Source organism: Acanthochromis polyacanthus, unplaced genomic scaffold (genome assembly GCF_021347895.1).
Source record: "Acanthochromis polyacanthus isolate Apoly-LR-REF ecotype Palm Island unplaced genomic scaffold, KAUST_Apoly_ChrSc contig57, whole genome shotgun sequence".
Classification (NCBI taxonomy): Eukaryota; Metazoa; Chordata; class Actinopteri; family Pomacentridae; genus Acanthochromis; species Acanthochromis polyacanthus.
In genome coordinates, this window is record NW_026131347.1 from 1 (window position 1) to 14,513 (window position 14,513).

Consider the following 14,513-nt stretch of genomic DNA (forward strand, 5'->3'; position numbering starts at 1 on the left):
ATGTCCCTTGAACATCTACTGGACGAGTAGCCAAAGCTGCCAAACACTGAACATGAAATGATCAGTACTGCCTGGTTTCTCCCTGCAATAGATATCTTATTTTCAGGAAGTTATAATCTCTCCTTACCTGTAAAGACCCTACATCCTTGTCCCTGCTGCTGGCCTCTGATCCATCTCCTCCCTGACGCTGCTCTTTCTGTTATGGCAATAAAATTAAAAAAATGTGATAAGAAAAATTCTGAAATAGCATTAGGAAGTGTAAAAATTGCAGTAGAATTTAACCTCAAAATCACTTTAACCCATAGATACATATTTTTTTCACCTCTGCAGACCCTGCATGGTCAACATTACTGCTGGCCGCTGCCTCTGGTCCATCTCCTGCCTGACTCTGCTCTTTGTTATGGAAATAATCATTAAAAAATCTGAAAATCAAAATTCTGAGATAGAATTTGAAAGAGAAGCAGTAAAAATAGTGTAAATTTATACCATAGATAGCCTATTCTTTTTTCTCCTCCCCGACTCTTCTCTTTTGGGACCAAAAGACCGGCCGCTGGCATAAACACTCTATGCCATTGATTATAGCCACATCCACTAGAGGGGGCCACACCACAATAAGTGTGTGATTCGCATTTTGTCCCTGTCTTCATGGGCGTAACGGACGCGGGGTACGCGTGGGACATGTCCCCCGCACTTTCCACATCTGTCCCCTCTGTCCCCCTGCACTTTTTTTCAGCCATTACAACAGCTAAACCCGTTATTAGCATCCAGTAACGTGTTTTCCCAGCCGTCTTTGAATGCACCATGAGCGCATGCTAACGCAGGTGTTCCACAGGCAGACGTGCTGCTGTGCTGAGCAGTGCTGAACGTGCGTCTGGAGTAATGTTTAGCAAACCAACCAGAGCCAGCAAGAAGCAAAAAACTTTACACAGTTTTTTTTTCCAAACAAACCGTGTAAGTTGTGTGACCTTGTTGGATGCAAACAATGTTAGACTTTGTTAGCTAAATGATGACAAGGTAAAACGTGGCAATATATCAATTATGTTAAGTAGTTAACAATAATTCAAATGTGGTTGCCTCTGTTACATTACTGCTAATTAGTTTATCTTGGAAATAAACCCAGTCCTCTTTCATTTCTGGGCAGAAGATGTGCTCACAATTGCTCTCCATGTATTTAAGTCTTTTGGTCCTAAAACAGGAGAGTCAGGGAGGAGAGAAAAGAATAGGCTATCTATGGTATAAATTTACAACAGTTTTTTACTCCTTCTGCTTCTAATTCTATCTCAGAATTTTGATTTTCAGATTTTTTTAATGATTATTTCCATAACAAAGAACAGAGTCAGGCAGGAGATGGACCAGAGGCAGCGGCCAGCAGTAACGTTGACCAGCCCGGTCTCTGCGCTACACACACACGCCGTTGCCTGGACTCTTCCGCTCTCTCTCTGGATTACACTGTCTGTCCCCCTGCTCCCCGGACTCTGTCCCTCAGGTGGATTACCTGTCTGCTTCCTCCGTCTTTGTCACATCTCCACCATCGGCTCCCTCAACTCAGTCTCCTCCCAGTCCTCCGATTTCCCCGGACAGTCGTGAGTTTTACTGATTAGTTTTATTTATAGCGTTTGCCTCGGCCATCTGGTCCGCCTTTAATTTTGTTCAGCTTAGTTTCTCCCAATCTGTTTTCCCTGTGCCTCCTTTCTCCTCTTTCCACTCTTTAGTTTAGATTTATTCACGGCACTTGGCCGTTGCCCTTAGTTAGTTTTTCCTCATCCTGTTATTTTTCTCTGCCTATTCGTTGAGCACCTTTGTTTGATGTATATTCTTTCTTATTAAATCATTATCAATTCACATGCCGGTCTGCTGCCTGCTTCATGGGTTCTAAAATGCCCTATGACATCTGCTGATGTTTGGATCATTTTACACTGAACATCAGCTACCCAGCAGCCTTTGCAACAATGCTGGAGGTAAGAACTCCTCATCTACAACAACTAATGTCATCTGTCCTACAAATGTCACATCAATGGAGACACTGATGGTTGAAAATAGGTTTGCTAGACTTTTCTTATTACCAGAAACAGTGGAGAAACAAACCAACATAAATTCATTCCTGATATGTTGTGTCATGTGTGTTGTGGAGCTCTGTTATAATTGATCTCTATAGGTATTTTGCTTTATTTACAGGAGATATATTTAGCATTTTCTTTTTAGTCACATGTTTAATCTTATTCTATATGAACAGTATAATCTATGTACAATTTTTTTTCTCCTCTGATCATTTGACAGGTGATTCATAAATTGAAATTAATGTCATAACTGAGGAGTATTTTTGTGACTGGATGCTGAGTCTCTCTTGTAAATATTGTTGAGGAAAGGATGCAACAGATGATGCATACCAGAATGAGTTCAGCCACGAGGTCAGTCTTGTACAGTTTTAAAATAAACCCGCCATATTACAGTTTTTCTCAATTGCTAAAACACTAAACTCTGTTTTTCTGAACCAAATTCTCAGTTGCCTGAACCCACTTATTGAACCAGTCACTCTTTTGGTAAAACCATAAGCCCTTTCACCTGTTTAGACACATCTTATCAACACATTGTCATTGTGATGCACCTGTGTTGCAAAATGGTGAGCACTGGTGGCAAAAGTCAAACACAGTTAAAGCTCAGGCATCACTGGTTGAACACAACAACACAAATTGATCACACTTGTGGCTAATGATGTGAGGGAACATATAAGCCAAAGCACTGGTTTGTGAGGCACTACAATGGATAGAAATCTAAGAAGAGGAGCATGGATACGGCATGCCAGGGTTTTTCCCTGTTGCCTGGCCAGAGAAAATGTGTCCTGTGATGGAGATGAAGTCCTGTGGCCTGACCCAGTACAGAGAAATGATGCTGTGGCAGAGTACTTCTTTTCTTTGTACTTCATTTGTATATTTTTGTGCTTTATTTTTACGTACAAGTGCTACATGTAAATGCACAGGATTTCTGTTTTTTTTGCAAATTATTTTTCTATGTACAAGTGTTACTAATGCCCAGGTATTTTGTTTTGCAACATGCATTTAGCCTAAATAACCATTTATTTATACCGCTTCATGTCCTGAGCATTGTGTTTTCCTTTTTTCTATGTAGTGTTTAGTGACTGCTCAGTAGAGTATTTAATTTTGATTGACTTGAGCATGATTTGACAGCATAGTTCAGTTTTTGAGCACAGATTGAACTGTTTTGGGGTGAAAGTTTGGTTTTGCAAGAAGAGTCAGAGGTTTTTGTGAATGTAGCTTGAAAATTGGTTTTGTGTTCACAGTTTACGGAAAGGAGAGCAGCTTCCAGAAATGTGTCTTAGCAATTGAGAAAAACTGTAAGACATCCAGTTATACAAAATAGCATTAAAATATATTTACATCTTCAGTATGCAGATTAGACCTTTTTTGAACAGTAAAATTAAAACATCCAGACAGTTGTGATCCTGGGAGGTATTTGTTCACCGCAGACAGCCAAAGATACACAAACTTCAGTTGATTTTTGGGAAGTGAAACATCATCTCCAGGATGTTAACCAGAACCACTCATCATTAGCTGTAGCTTCACAGCAGAAATCACTCTCCTCTATGGACAAATGGTAGGTTTTCCAAATGTGGCATCAGCAGGTTTCCTCAGTTGGAAGCAGAGCAGTAAATGCAGGACAACACCAGTTTTCTTTCTCCATCCTCCAAATGTCGTCTTCCATGCTGCTTTAGTTTATTTGTGAACTCCTATTGCAAAAAATTAAAAATGATCCAGACTGTCCTAATAATTGTCCAGGGGAATTATTACAGGTGGAAATAAACTAGAATTATCCTTTAGGGACAGTGTCAACATCAAATCTGAAAATATTAAGACACATTTCAGCTTTATCATCTGCTCTGACTCTGTGGCCTCTGACTCAAACATCTTTGCCTTAAATGGTAGTAAAAAACTAAAATCAAGTATAAAAGAATTGCTCATGTAAATCTGTACAATATTGCAAAAAAAAAAAAAACACACACTGAACTGGAAAGTGAAATAATTTAACTTTCACCATGAAACGGAGGAACAGAAACTGCAAGAACATGAAAAAAGCAAATGATTAGAACTGCAATCAATCAATCAATCTTTATTTGTATAGCACTTTTCATCCGATGAAATCGCACCACAAAGTGCTTCACAACATTAAAAAACATTGAAATAACACTGCAGTGTGCTGTTGACCACAACTGGTTTCTCCTGGTGAGACACAAACTAACAGTCTGAACACATCCACCTGTTTTCCACTGATATTCAGCCTCAGTACATCATTAATATACTGATCTTCTTTACAAACATCCATCCAGAGCTGCATTTCTGCTGCAGCGTCACCAAACAGTCGACTCTTTAAACCTTAACTTGTGCTGCTCTAAAGGTGGTGAGTTTTGTTTAAAATAGTTTAAAGACTCAACATAAAATCACTACATGGCTGAAAACATAAAATGTGTTTAGAAAAATAAACCATTCCACTTGTGTTAGCAGTCCCAGATGAATAAATATAAAAATATAGCATATAGTTTTCATTTCATAGTAATTTTCCACAGAAAAATGTCAAATTCAGGACTGCATCTGTTCAGATTTACAACCTGTGCAGCTTCACAAACACTGGAACACATTATCATGAAGCCTTAAAGACTGGAATTAAGTTTAACAGTCAGTGTTCATTTCACCCACTGTTACTATCAGCAACAAGCAATTTGAGCTCAGTTACAACTAAAGATTTTACATGGTCAATGTCCTTTCAGATGAAAAAATGTCCAATAAGTGGAAAAGAGTTTATAAAACATAATTATATAAAATAACGATCAGAGGTTTAGAAAATCTTCCCCCTCATGGCAGCCATTAGTCCAACATGCTTCAGAAAAGGACCCATTATCTTCTGTTCCAGCAGTTTGTCCTCATTTAAAGTCCAGTTTCAGTCTGAAGTTGCTCCAACTGTGAGCAGAAGATCAATGGAGTCAGTGAGTCTTTAAATTTATTTTCCATCTGTTGCATTCCGGAGCGACTTTGTTTTCTGTACAGTCAGACAAAGATCCAGCAGGAAGCAGGAAACTGTTGTTTTACTTCAGTAAACTGCAAAGATGATGTGTCAGCATCCAGATGGATTAAAACTGGACTCTGAAGCACATTTACTCTGCAGGACACTGAGTCCTACTTATTGTCCTGCAGGTGGTTTTAGTCTGAGGAGAGAAAAACTTTCATTTAAAGCAGAAACTTCATTGACCTCATAAATATTTCAGTGAATAACAAACTGCTGCCCTACCTGATGATATTCTCATAGGAACTGCCTCTGGTGATTCTGTTCTATTTTCTAACGAAGGCTGAAAAAAATTAAGGACATAATTCAGTTTCATTGACAAACTAAGTGTTGTCAACAGTGAACACACAAGACAGAAATAAACTTACTTGACAGAGAATGGCTGAACTTGTGTTTTTTCTGCTATGAAACAAACAACAAAAAACATCTTAATAGTCTTCACTTAGCAGAAAATATTCTCATCCAGCAAAACCATGTTAACATTTTCATTGTTCTGTCATCCTCACCTTCTCTGAAAGACATTTTCTTCTTTCTGAAGTAAAACCAATAAACTAATCCAGCAGACATTAATAAAAAAAGTAAAACACAGGGGATGGTGACAGGTACTGCAACATTTGAACTTTTTCTCCACATTTAGCATCAGTAGAAGAAGTTCCTGGTTTTATCAGCTTAAGGTTTATGGATTCACATCTGTAAAGACAGAAGGACATTTTACAGGAAAATGTTCAGATACAACAGATTCTCTGCTGTTGTTAGAAGTCAGGAGTCTCCATGTGTGATTTAAAGCTTCACTTACTGAGTATGTGACTGACAAGATGTAAATGTTCCATCTGAAAATGTTCCATTGCTGCAGTCAGAGCACACAGTGTCTGTGAAGGCTGTTCCTGCACAAACACAAATCATAGATCTGTAGAAACCACTTCAGAATCACATTATGAAGGACTCAAAGTGTTACATGATGAATGATGAGCAGACAGAACAACAATCCAACAGATTTAATCAGTTAATCATTCTGCTGAGGAGAAGATCAGACTGGAATCAGCAGAAGAAAATATTAAAGGACAAATCAGCAAACATTCATTAATAAAGTCTAATTTTAGCTGCAAGAACCACAAAGAATCTTTGGTAAAACTGTGTTTTGTGGTGAATGTGAAGACATGGTTGAGGCTGGTTCAACACAAAAGAGAAAGAAAAGATCAAATGTGTAGATGATGTAGTTTTACCAGCTGTTGGTCAGATCAGATCATTATTTTATCTTCCCTTTTGTCTAATTCTGGTGCTTCTTTACTCAAATCACAACTAAATGAAACTATAATAAGGTCAGACTCCCTGAATTTATGCTGTTCTCATTTAAAACTTTACCAGAAATACCAACCTGTTTGGTTGATGGATTGTCCTGGATGACAGATTGTGTGTTTCTGTGCTGCTACACAGTTGTTCCCTCTTGGATCAATACAGTAGAATCCCTCCAGTGGTTCACAAACTGTATTTGATGTTGTTGTACATGATGTCTTTACCTTCAGACCCAAACCTGTCGGGAAAGATCGAAGATGCACAGAGAACTTGAGAAAATAGATCATTTGGATTTGATTTCAAGTAACTTTACATATCAACAAGTAGACATTTGATTTTTGGGAGTTTGGTCTATCATTACAGTAACTAACACAGCAGCTCATCATTGTTTCATAGAAATACTTAAAGAATCTGATCCTACAGTCTTTTCATGACTTTGTTTCTGCACAGAGTCTGTCATTTCGGTCAATCATGTGTAATAAACTCATCAAACTGCGTCTCTGTGATGACTTTGTTACATCAATATTCAGCAGCTGCCTCAGTTATTATAGAGCAATAACAGAGGAACAAGCCGTAACCAGCCAAGTTTCCACCAGAACATCTCTAAAAAAATCAACAAACCTTCATCACAGTTGGTGCAGTCAAAACACTTCTTCTGCCCAGTGGGTTTATCCACAAAGGTTCCTTTGAGGCAGGGCAGACATGATGTCATTCTGAACTCTGTACAATCAGTTTTAACTCGACTTCCTGGTGAAAACAAAACTAACAAGTTAGTTTAACACAGTCCTGCTTCCTTTTAACTAAACTCTCATACAGTTCATGTTGCCTGCTACACTGTTATCCCAAATAGATGAAACTACACTGTAAAAAAAATCTTAATTTTACAGAAAATAACTCTCTTAGAACAGCTATTAAATGACAATAATAAGCTCTAATTAACTTAAATGCAGTTCTTGCTATAAAGGTTAATGCTCATTCTATCAATTTAAGCTTTTCCTCATCATTTTAAGCTAAATTTTATTAGTTTTATAATTTTCTGTACTTTCATATTTAAACTCTGTTATTATATTTTGAAAATAAACAAACTTTGTTTTTATTATGTTGAATGCATTTATTGATATTATACATTCAATCTGAATAAACTGAAATAAAGTGTTTTAATTCAACAGCTTACTTTCTGTGTCTTTCAAAATAAGACAGTTTTGAGCCTCTGACACTTATTTAAAGAGGCTTAATGGTAATTTAGGTCAAAACTGTCAAATTAAAAGTTTGACTGCAGATTTTAATTACATTTCTTGAAAATGTTTGATTGTAATATTTGAAGGAAAATACTGTAAAATAAGTGTTTTTTTCCCAAAATATATAATATAAATGTCTACAAATGTATTGGTTTTACACTTAATTTAAATTAATATATTTTACTGTTTTGTTAACTGTCATTTGACTATTTTAATGTGTGTTTTTTACAATACAAAGTTCACAAAATAAATATTTAAAAAAAATAGTTTACTTTTATTTAATCTTTTTTTTTTATTTGTCAGATGCATGTTCTAGGACAGGACGTCATGTGATGACCAAAACATCCAGTTGGATCTTACCTGCAGGACACATTGGACAGCATTCATTCCCTATCTGATATGCTGCTGGATGACATGTTAGAGTGTGACCAGTGAAGACTTTCATCATGATGATCTGTAGAGATAAGAAAAGGTTTTTCTATGTCAGTGAAGCCTCAGGTGAAATTGAGACAGAGAAGAAGACCTGAGGTGAGGTGATGATGGTACAAGAAGTTACCTGTTATCAGACAGAAATGCCAACTTGTTACAATATTTTTCCATTTTTCTTCACTTTAACTGATTTACGCAGGAGAGAGAATTAATTTTAATTTTGGCCAAATTTTCCCTCGACAATACCTCGAGATCAACATATCCGCCTGACTTAAACGACATTTAAAGGATAAATCTAGTATTTTTTAACTTTGGCATCATTTCTCTGCTTTCTCAAGTGTAAAATGATTAGAGGAAAAAATGTTTGGGATTGGTCAAGTATTAAAAAAGAACATTTTTTCCGACAGCCGCCAAACAGCTGCAATGTAATCTCATGGGTTATTATGTTTGAGTCAAAGTTGAAATGCTTGTTTTTGCCATCGACAGGCTCAGATTGTGATTATAAGAACATTACAGATTTGGTTTCCTTTACAGTCAAATGTGTGTCTAATGTGTCACAGAAGAAGAGTTGATTCATCCAGAGTCCAGAAAGTGCATCATGATACCCCTAAAACATGAAAAATATCAACTAACTGTTTGTACCCTTTTAAAATTGGGACAATAAAATGACTTTGCAAAGCTTTCACAGACTACTTCCAGGGTGGGACACTGAAACTGTGGTTAGTTGTTCTACAAACACATGAAACTCTTCTGTCCATACAGAGACCATCATGTTTGCAGAGAGAATGACTGTAATGATGTCAGAAAGTTGTTCTGGTATCAGTGCACATGAAAGCATGGCAGGATAACGACAGAAACAATCACTCAGTGAGCCAGTAATGTTTAAAAATGTCCCAGACTGGATTGTAACTGTGTGGCTTTTATCTGTTCATTTATTTCCACCCCCATTTACACCCAAGAACATGATCCAATAGAGGACAAGTTAGGAAACACTGGTGTTATCCTTTATGTCAACACAGACACACAGCGAGGCCAACATAGTGGATTTACTGAGGGGAAATCAAATGATGTTTAGAATACATGTTGTCTTAGTCAGTTTGGTGGATTCAGCTGTCTGGACCCTGAAAACTCCTCCTTGGTTCAATCACAGCAGCTTGACATCATCATTAATCCACTAATAGAGCTGATTAAACAACAAGTATTGCTCTTCTAGCAGCACTAATTGGAGCTTTTTGTTTTATTGAGAAACTGCTGTTTATTGTCACGATTAGAGACAAAACAACTCAATCAAGTGGATGAACCCAAAAGTCAGAAAATAAATAAATGTTTCTTTTCCATTTTACGAGTTTTAAGTTTAATAATTGCTCTGTCTGGCACCAGCTCTACTCTGCTATTCAGCAAAGTTGTAAGTCGTGCATAAACCAGCAGCAAATGCACAGTGTAACAAGTCTACCAAACTATAGATACATGTTTGTTTAAAAAGGTATAAATCATGTGTACTAAAAGAAAGATTATACATATATATATACACACACACACGTGGACAAAATTGTTGGTACCCCTCAGTTAAAGAAGGAAAAACCCACAATTCTCACTGAAATCACTTGAAACTCACAAAAGTAACAATAAATAAAAATGTATTGAAAATTAAATAATCAAAATCAGCCATCACTTTTGAATTGTTGATTAACATAATTATTTTAAAAAAAACAAACTAATGAAATAGGGCTGGACAAAAATGATGGTACCCATAACTTAATATTTTGTTGCACAACCTTTTGAGGCAATCACTGCAATTAAACGATTTCTGTATTTGTCAATGAGCGTTCTGCAGCTGTCAACAGGTATTTTGGCCCACTCCTCATGAGCAAACAGCTCCAGCTGTCTCAGGTTTGATGGGTGTCTTCTCCAAATGGCATGTTTCAGCTCCTTCCACATATGTTCAATGGGATTCAGATCTGGGCTCATAGAAGGCCACTTTAGAATAGTCGAACGCTTTTCTCTCAGCCATTCTTGGGTGTTTTTGGCTGTGTGTTTTGGATCGTTGTCCTGTTGGAAGACCCATGACCTGCGACTGAGACCAAGCTTTCTGACATTAGGCAGCACATTTCTCTCCAGAATGCCTTGATAGTCTTCAGATTTCATCGTACCTTGCACACTTTCAAGACACCCTGTGCCAGATGCAGCAAAGCAGCCCCAAAACATTACTGAGCCTCCTCCATGTTTCACCGTAGGGACAGTGTTCTTTTCTTCGTATGCTTGGTTTTTGAGTCTATGAACATAGAGTTGATGTGCCTTACCAAAAAGCTCCAGTTTGGTCTCATCTGTCCAAAGGACATTCTCCCAGAAGCTTTGTGGCTTGTCAACATGCATTTTTGCAAATTCCAGTCTGGCTTTTTTATGAGTTTTTTCAGCAGTGGTGTCCTCCTTGGTCGTCTCCCATGAAGTCCACTTTGGCTCAAACAACGACGAATGGTGCGATCTGACACTGATGTACCTTGGCCTTGGAGTTCACCTTTAATTTCTTTGGAGGTTGCTCTGGGCTCTTTGGATACAATTCCAACGATCCGTCTCTTCAATTTGTCGTCAATTTTCCTCTTGCGGCCACGTCCAGGGAGGTTGGCTACTGTCCCGTGGGTCTTGAACTTCTGAATAATATGAGCCACTGTTGTCACAGGAACTTCAAGCTGTTTAGAGATGGTCTTATAGCCTTTACCTTTAAGATGTTTGTCTATAATTTTTTTCGGATGTCCTGGGACAATTCTCTCCTTCGCTTTCTGTTGTCCATGTTCAGTGTGGTACACACCTTTTCACCAAACAGCAGGGTGACTACTTGTCTCCCTTTAAATAGGCAGACTGACTGATTATGAGTTTGGAAACACCTGTGATGTCAATTAAATGACACACCTGAGTTAATCATGTCACTCTGGTCAAATAGTTTTCAATCTTTTATAGAGGTACCATCATTTTTGTCCAGGCCTGTTTCATTAGTTTGTTTTTTTAAATAATTATGTTAATCAACAATTCAAAAGTAATGGCTGTTTTGATTATTTAATTTTCAATAAATTTTTATTTATTGTTACTTTTGTGAGTTTCAAGTGATTTCAGTGAGAATTGTGGGTTTTTCCTTCTTTAACTGAGGGGTACCAACAATTTTGTCCACGTGTGTGTGTGTGTGTGTGTGTGTGTGTGTGTGTGTGTGTGTGTGTGTGTGTGTGTGTGTGTGTGTGTGTGTGTGTGTGTGTGTATATATATAGGACATTGCAGAGTTTGTTCAAGCTGACACTTCCCCAGTGTGGTTTTTGAGGTGTTGCAACGATACTGAGCCCTCTAGAATATAGAACAAACATAAACTGCCTGAAGTATCGAAATAGCACCTGTAGGTGAGAAATAGAGTCTCTCCAACACATCTGTACTGCTGTCGTCCTGTTAAACCCATAAAGACGTGTGATGATGATCTCTAACTACAGCTGAATTATGCAGGTATTGAACATGCAACAACTGCTCACACATAAGTTATACTTCATAGGAGGAGTTACAGAATGAAACTGGATAAATCAATATGTACATTTGTTTGCAATAATACTGTTGAGATTCATGAACTATTTCTGGAATGTTTATAGGAGTTTACTCTAAAGTATATAGCATGAACCAAAACCACATTCAGACCACATTTAATGACTTATAGAAACACCAGCAACAAGTCACACACAGTCTGATTCATTCAGTCATATGAACGTTGTTAAGATCACATTTGTGTGACAGTTGTCAGCGTGGCTCTGTTAGGGTGGAGTGATCCCAAAGTTCACAATATACTGAACTTATCTGAACCTCAAAGGTCAAACAGGTTAAAGTCAGACGTCCTCCTACTTTACTGCACTGCCAGAGATATTTCTGGACCTCAGTCTAACATCACCTTCACCAAACTGTCTCCTCCCACCTCACATGATGAACACAGCAGCAGCTTCAGTTCCTGATTTTATTCATGTATGTGGAAAATCAGAAAGAAAAAGTCAGAAAATGAAGTAAGAGTACAGAAACATTGGAGATCAGATGAAACCTGATGAATAAATGACTGATTGTCAAATACAAAGTTGTTTTACCAAAAATGTTGCAGGTGTCAAAAGTTTTCTTCTCCAAATCATTTTTTCAGGAGGAAAGTTGTAGTTTTTCTTGATCTGAAGATACCACCTCAGTGAGAATTGGGATTTGTTGAGTTGTAGCTGCAGGAAAACATCTGGAAGCAGAAAGAAACCAGATCAAAATTGTTCTAACCAGCAGTGAAACCTGTTTACTGTGGATAACAGAATCATTGTTAACCTGCTTAGTATCAGATTTGTGCAGGAAAAGAGTTTAAAGTGTCAACATGCAGCTGCAGAGCTGTTTAGAAGCAGCTTAATGTTTACTTCTCTTTAGTCAGAAATAACAGAGTTCATTAAACCATGATGAGCTGCTCAAAGTTCACTTTATTTTAACTTCTTCTGTTTGTTTCCTTTCAAAATTCCTTTTCTAACACTGATAGATGTTCAGATGAGCCTGATTCAGGAATAAATCTGAATGTTTCTGGTCACAGAGCAGCGTGTGATTATTAGACTGATCTCTGGACACAAACTGTTTTTATCAGCTCAGACTTCTGATCTTATGATGGCAGGTTTTACAACTCTGAAGGATCAGAGGTCACAAGAGAAGTTAATCTGATTACAGTTTAACAGAATGTGAACTTCTTTCCAGTCTTCCTCCTCAACTGAACAAACCAGTTTTCTACCATTAACAGTCTTTCTATTGCTTATAAAACTCTGAAACAACTGGTGCCAGTGTTCAAGGTTACCAGTGTGATACATTCACTGAATCCCTGCTGTCACTAGAATAATCTCAGGATTGTTCTGCTTCATTTCTGTGACACAAGAGGTATTGGAAACAGTCCTGGACTCTCTTTAGACCTCAGTCTGTTCATCTGATGGAGACACAGAAACTGATCATATTTATAAATTCTCTCTGATGTCTCTGATCTATAAAGTTGTTCAGTTTTCATGTTACAGGCCTCAGCCAAGTTATGCGTCGACACAAGACGTGTCCTGGGAGACAGGAGACAACAGGTGTGATTACTCAGCAGGCCGCAGCCTCCAGGTCTGCAGACACATGGTATTGCTGCTGTAACCATAGACTGGAAAAGCTATGGAAGAAAGATACATAAAATATTTATGCAATTGTGACAATATATTTATAGGCGTAACAAGCACAAGAGGTATTGGATCAGTTTTCACTCACAGTTTTGCAGCTGTTTCTCACTGATTCTTAAGTTTTTTAGGTTCTATACTAATCTGACACTTAAGGGGTTAATCAGACCAGGATAGTGTGTATTTAATAATACAACAGATATCTCAACTGGAACCAAACAGTTGGAGTCTCAGATCAGGGTGGGGTTTCTTTGTCTACCGTCATTCACTGTTTATTTCTATTTAAAGATTATTTTCTTGGTTCTTTGCGGCATTAAAATCAGCTCCACTCTGCAGGTTACAGAGTAAAACAGTCAGATGCTGCTGTTTTCTCTAGTTATTCTAAAGAAACACGTTAACAGCTGCTGTGAATCAGGAAATTAGCTCTGAAGTCTGAACACGTAAAGTAAATAAAACGACATTCTGCTGCAGTTTTCTGCACAAACGGAAACACCGAGAAGTTCTACCAACATTATAACAACATACGGAATATACAATATACTGATTATAGATACTTTAACAAATAACATTGTAGTTTCAGACAGAAATTCAGGACTCTTACCGTCGATGAGACAAAACATTTCCGTCACGGCGCTGTGAGTAGTTTAAGGACCATCGGAAATATGATATCCATTCATTATCTACACCGCTTAATCCTCATTAGGGTCGTGGGGGACTGGAGTATATCGTAAACATTATATTCGATTTAAAATAATAAAAATATGATGACAGCTAGTGATGGTCCTCTGATACCCGAGGCTTCAACACATGCGCGGTAGCTCATGAAGCAATCGTATCGAGCCACTGTGCCGACGCTTGATTTGGTCATGTGACTCGTGACGTTTGAATCACGTCAGTGACGTTTGAAGCACTCAACTGCTTCGAATCACCTGATTGGTTCGGTTTGTTTTGTGAATCACTCGGCGGGATTGAGTGTGTTCCGGGATAGGAGATCCCAGAGTGTCGTTTATTTGACTGACTTTCCGCAGAGTAGGTTGGTTTTGTTGCTGCCGTTCGTTGCTTTGACAGTTAGTAGTGTATAGCTTGCTAGCTAGCTAGCTAGATAGATCTGCAGCAGGAGCCAATCAGGAAAAGGTCCTGTGTATGGCATAATTTCCATTTGCTGCCTGATATCAAGGTAACTGCGACTGTTAAAAAAACGAAAAGAGTGGAAAGAAGATCTAAAGATGGCCATAACATCAGAGGACTGGGAACTGATTTGCACCAAAGCCCACACTCAATCAATCAATACCTGATTTAAATT

General features: G+C 37.9%; 1 protein-coding gene and 1 long non-coding RNA gene across 2 annotated transcripts; both read right to left on the reverse strand.

Annotated features, from left to right (window-relative positions):
* Positions 1-4,471: 4,471 nt before the first annotated feature.
* LOC127532941 (uncharacterized) lies at positions 4,472-5,679 on the reverse strand. Its single transcript, XR_007940582.1, has 4 exons — positions 5,580-5,679; positions 5,442-5,472; positions 5,299-5,356; positions 4,472-5,215 (listed from the first exon to the last, which is right to left on the reverse strand). It is a non-coding gene; the product is annotated as an uncharacterized LOC127532941 (long non-coding RNA).
* Positions 5,680-5,696: 17 nt separating this feature from the next.
* Positions 5,697-14,085, reverse strand: LOC127532942 (tumor necrosis factor receptor superfamily member 14-like; the record flags this gene model as incomplete). Its single annotated transcript, XM_051944840.1, has 7 exons — positions 13,812-14,085; positions 12,137-12,270; positions 7,965-8,058; positions 6,988-7,113; positions 6,449-6,604; positions 5,870-5,957; positions 5,697-5,763 (listed from the first exon to the last, which is right to left on the reverse strand). Coding segments are annotated over exons 1-7 (684 nt in total), but the record flags the coding sequence as incomplete, so codon positions are not given.
* Positions 14,086-14,513: the final 428 nt, after the last annotated feature.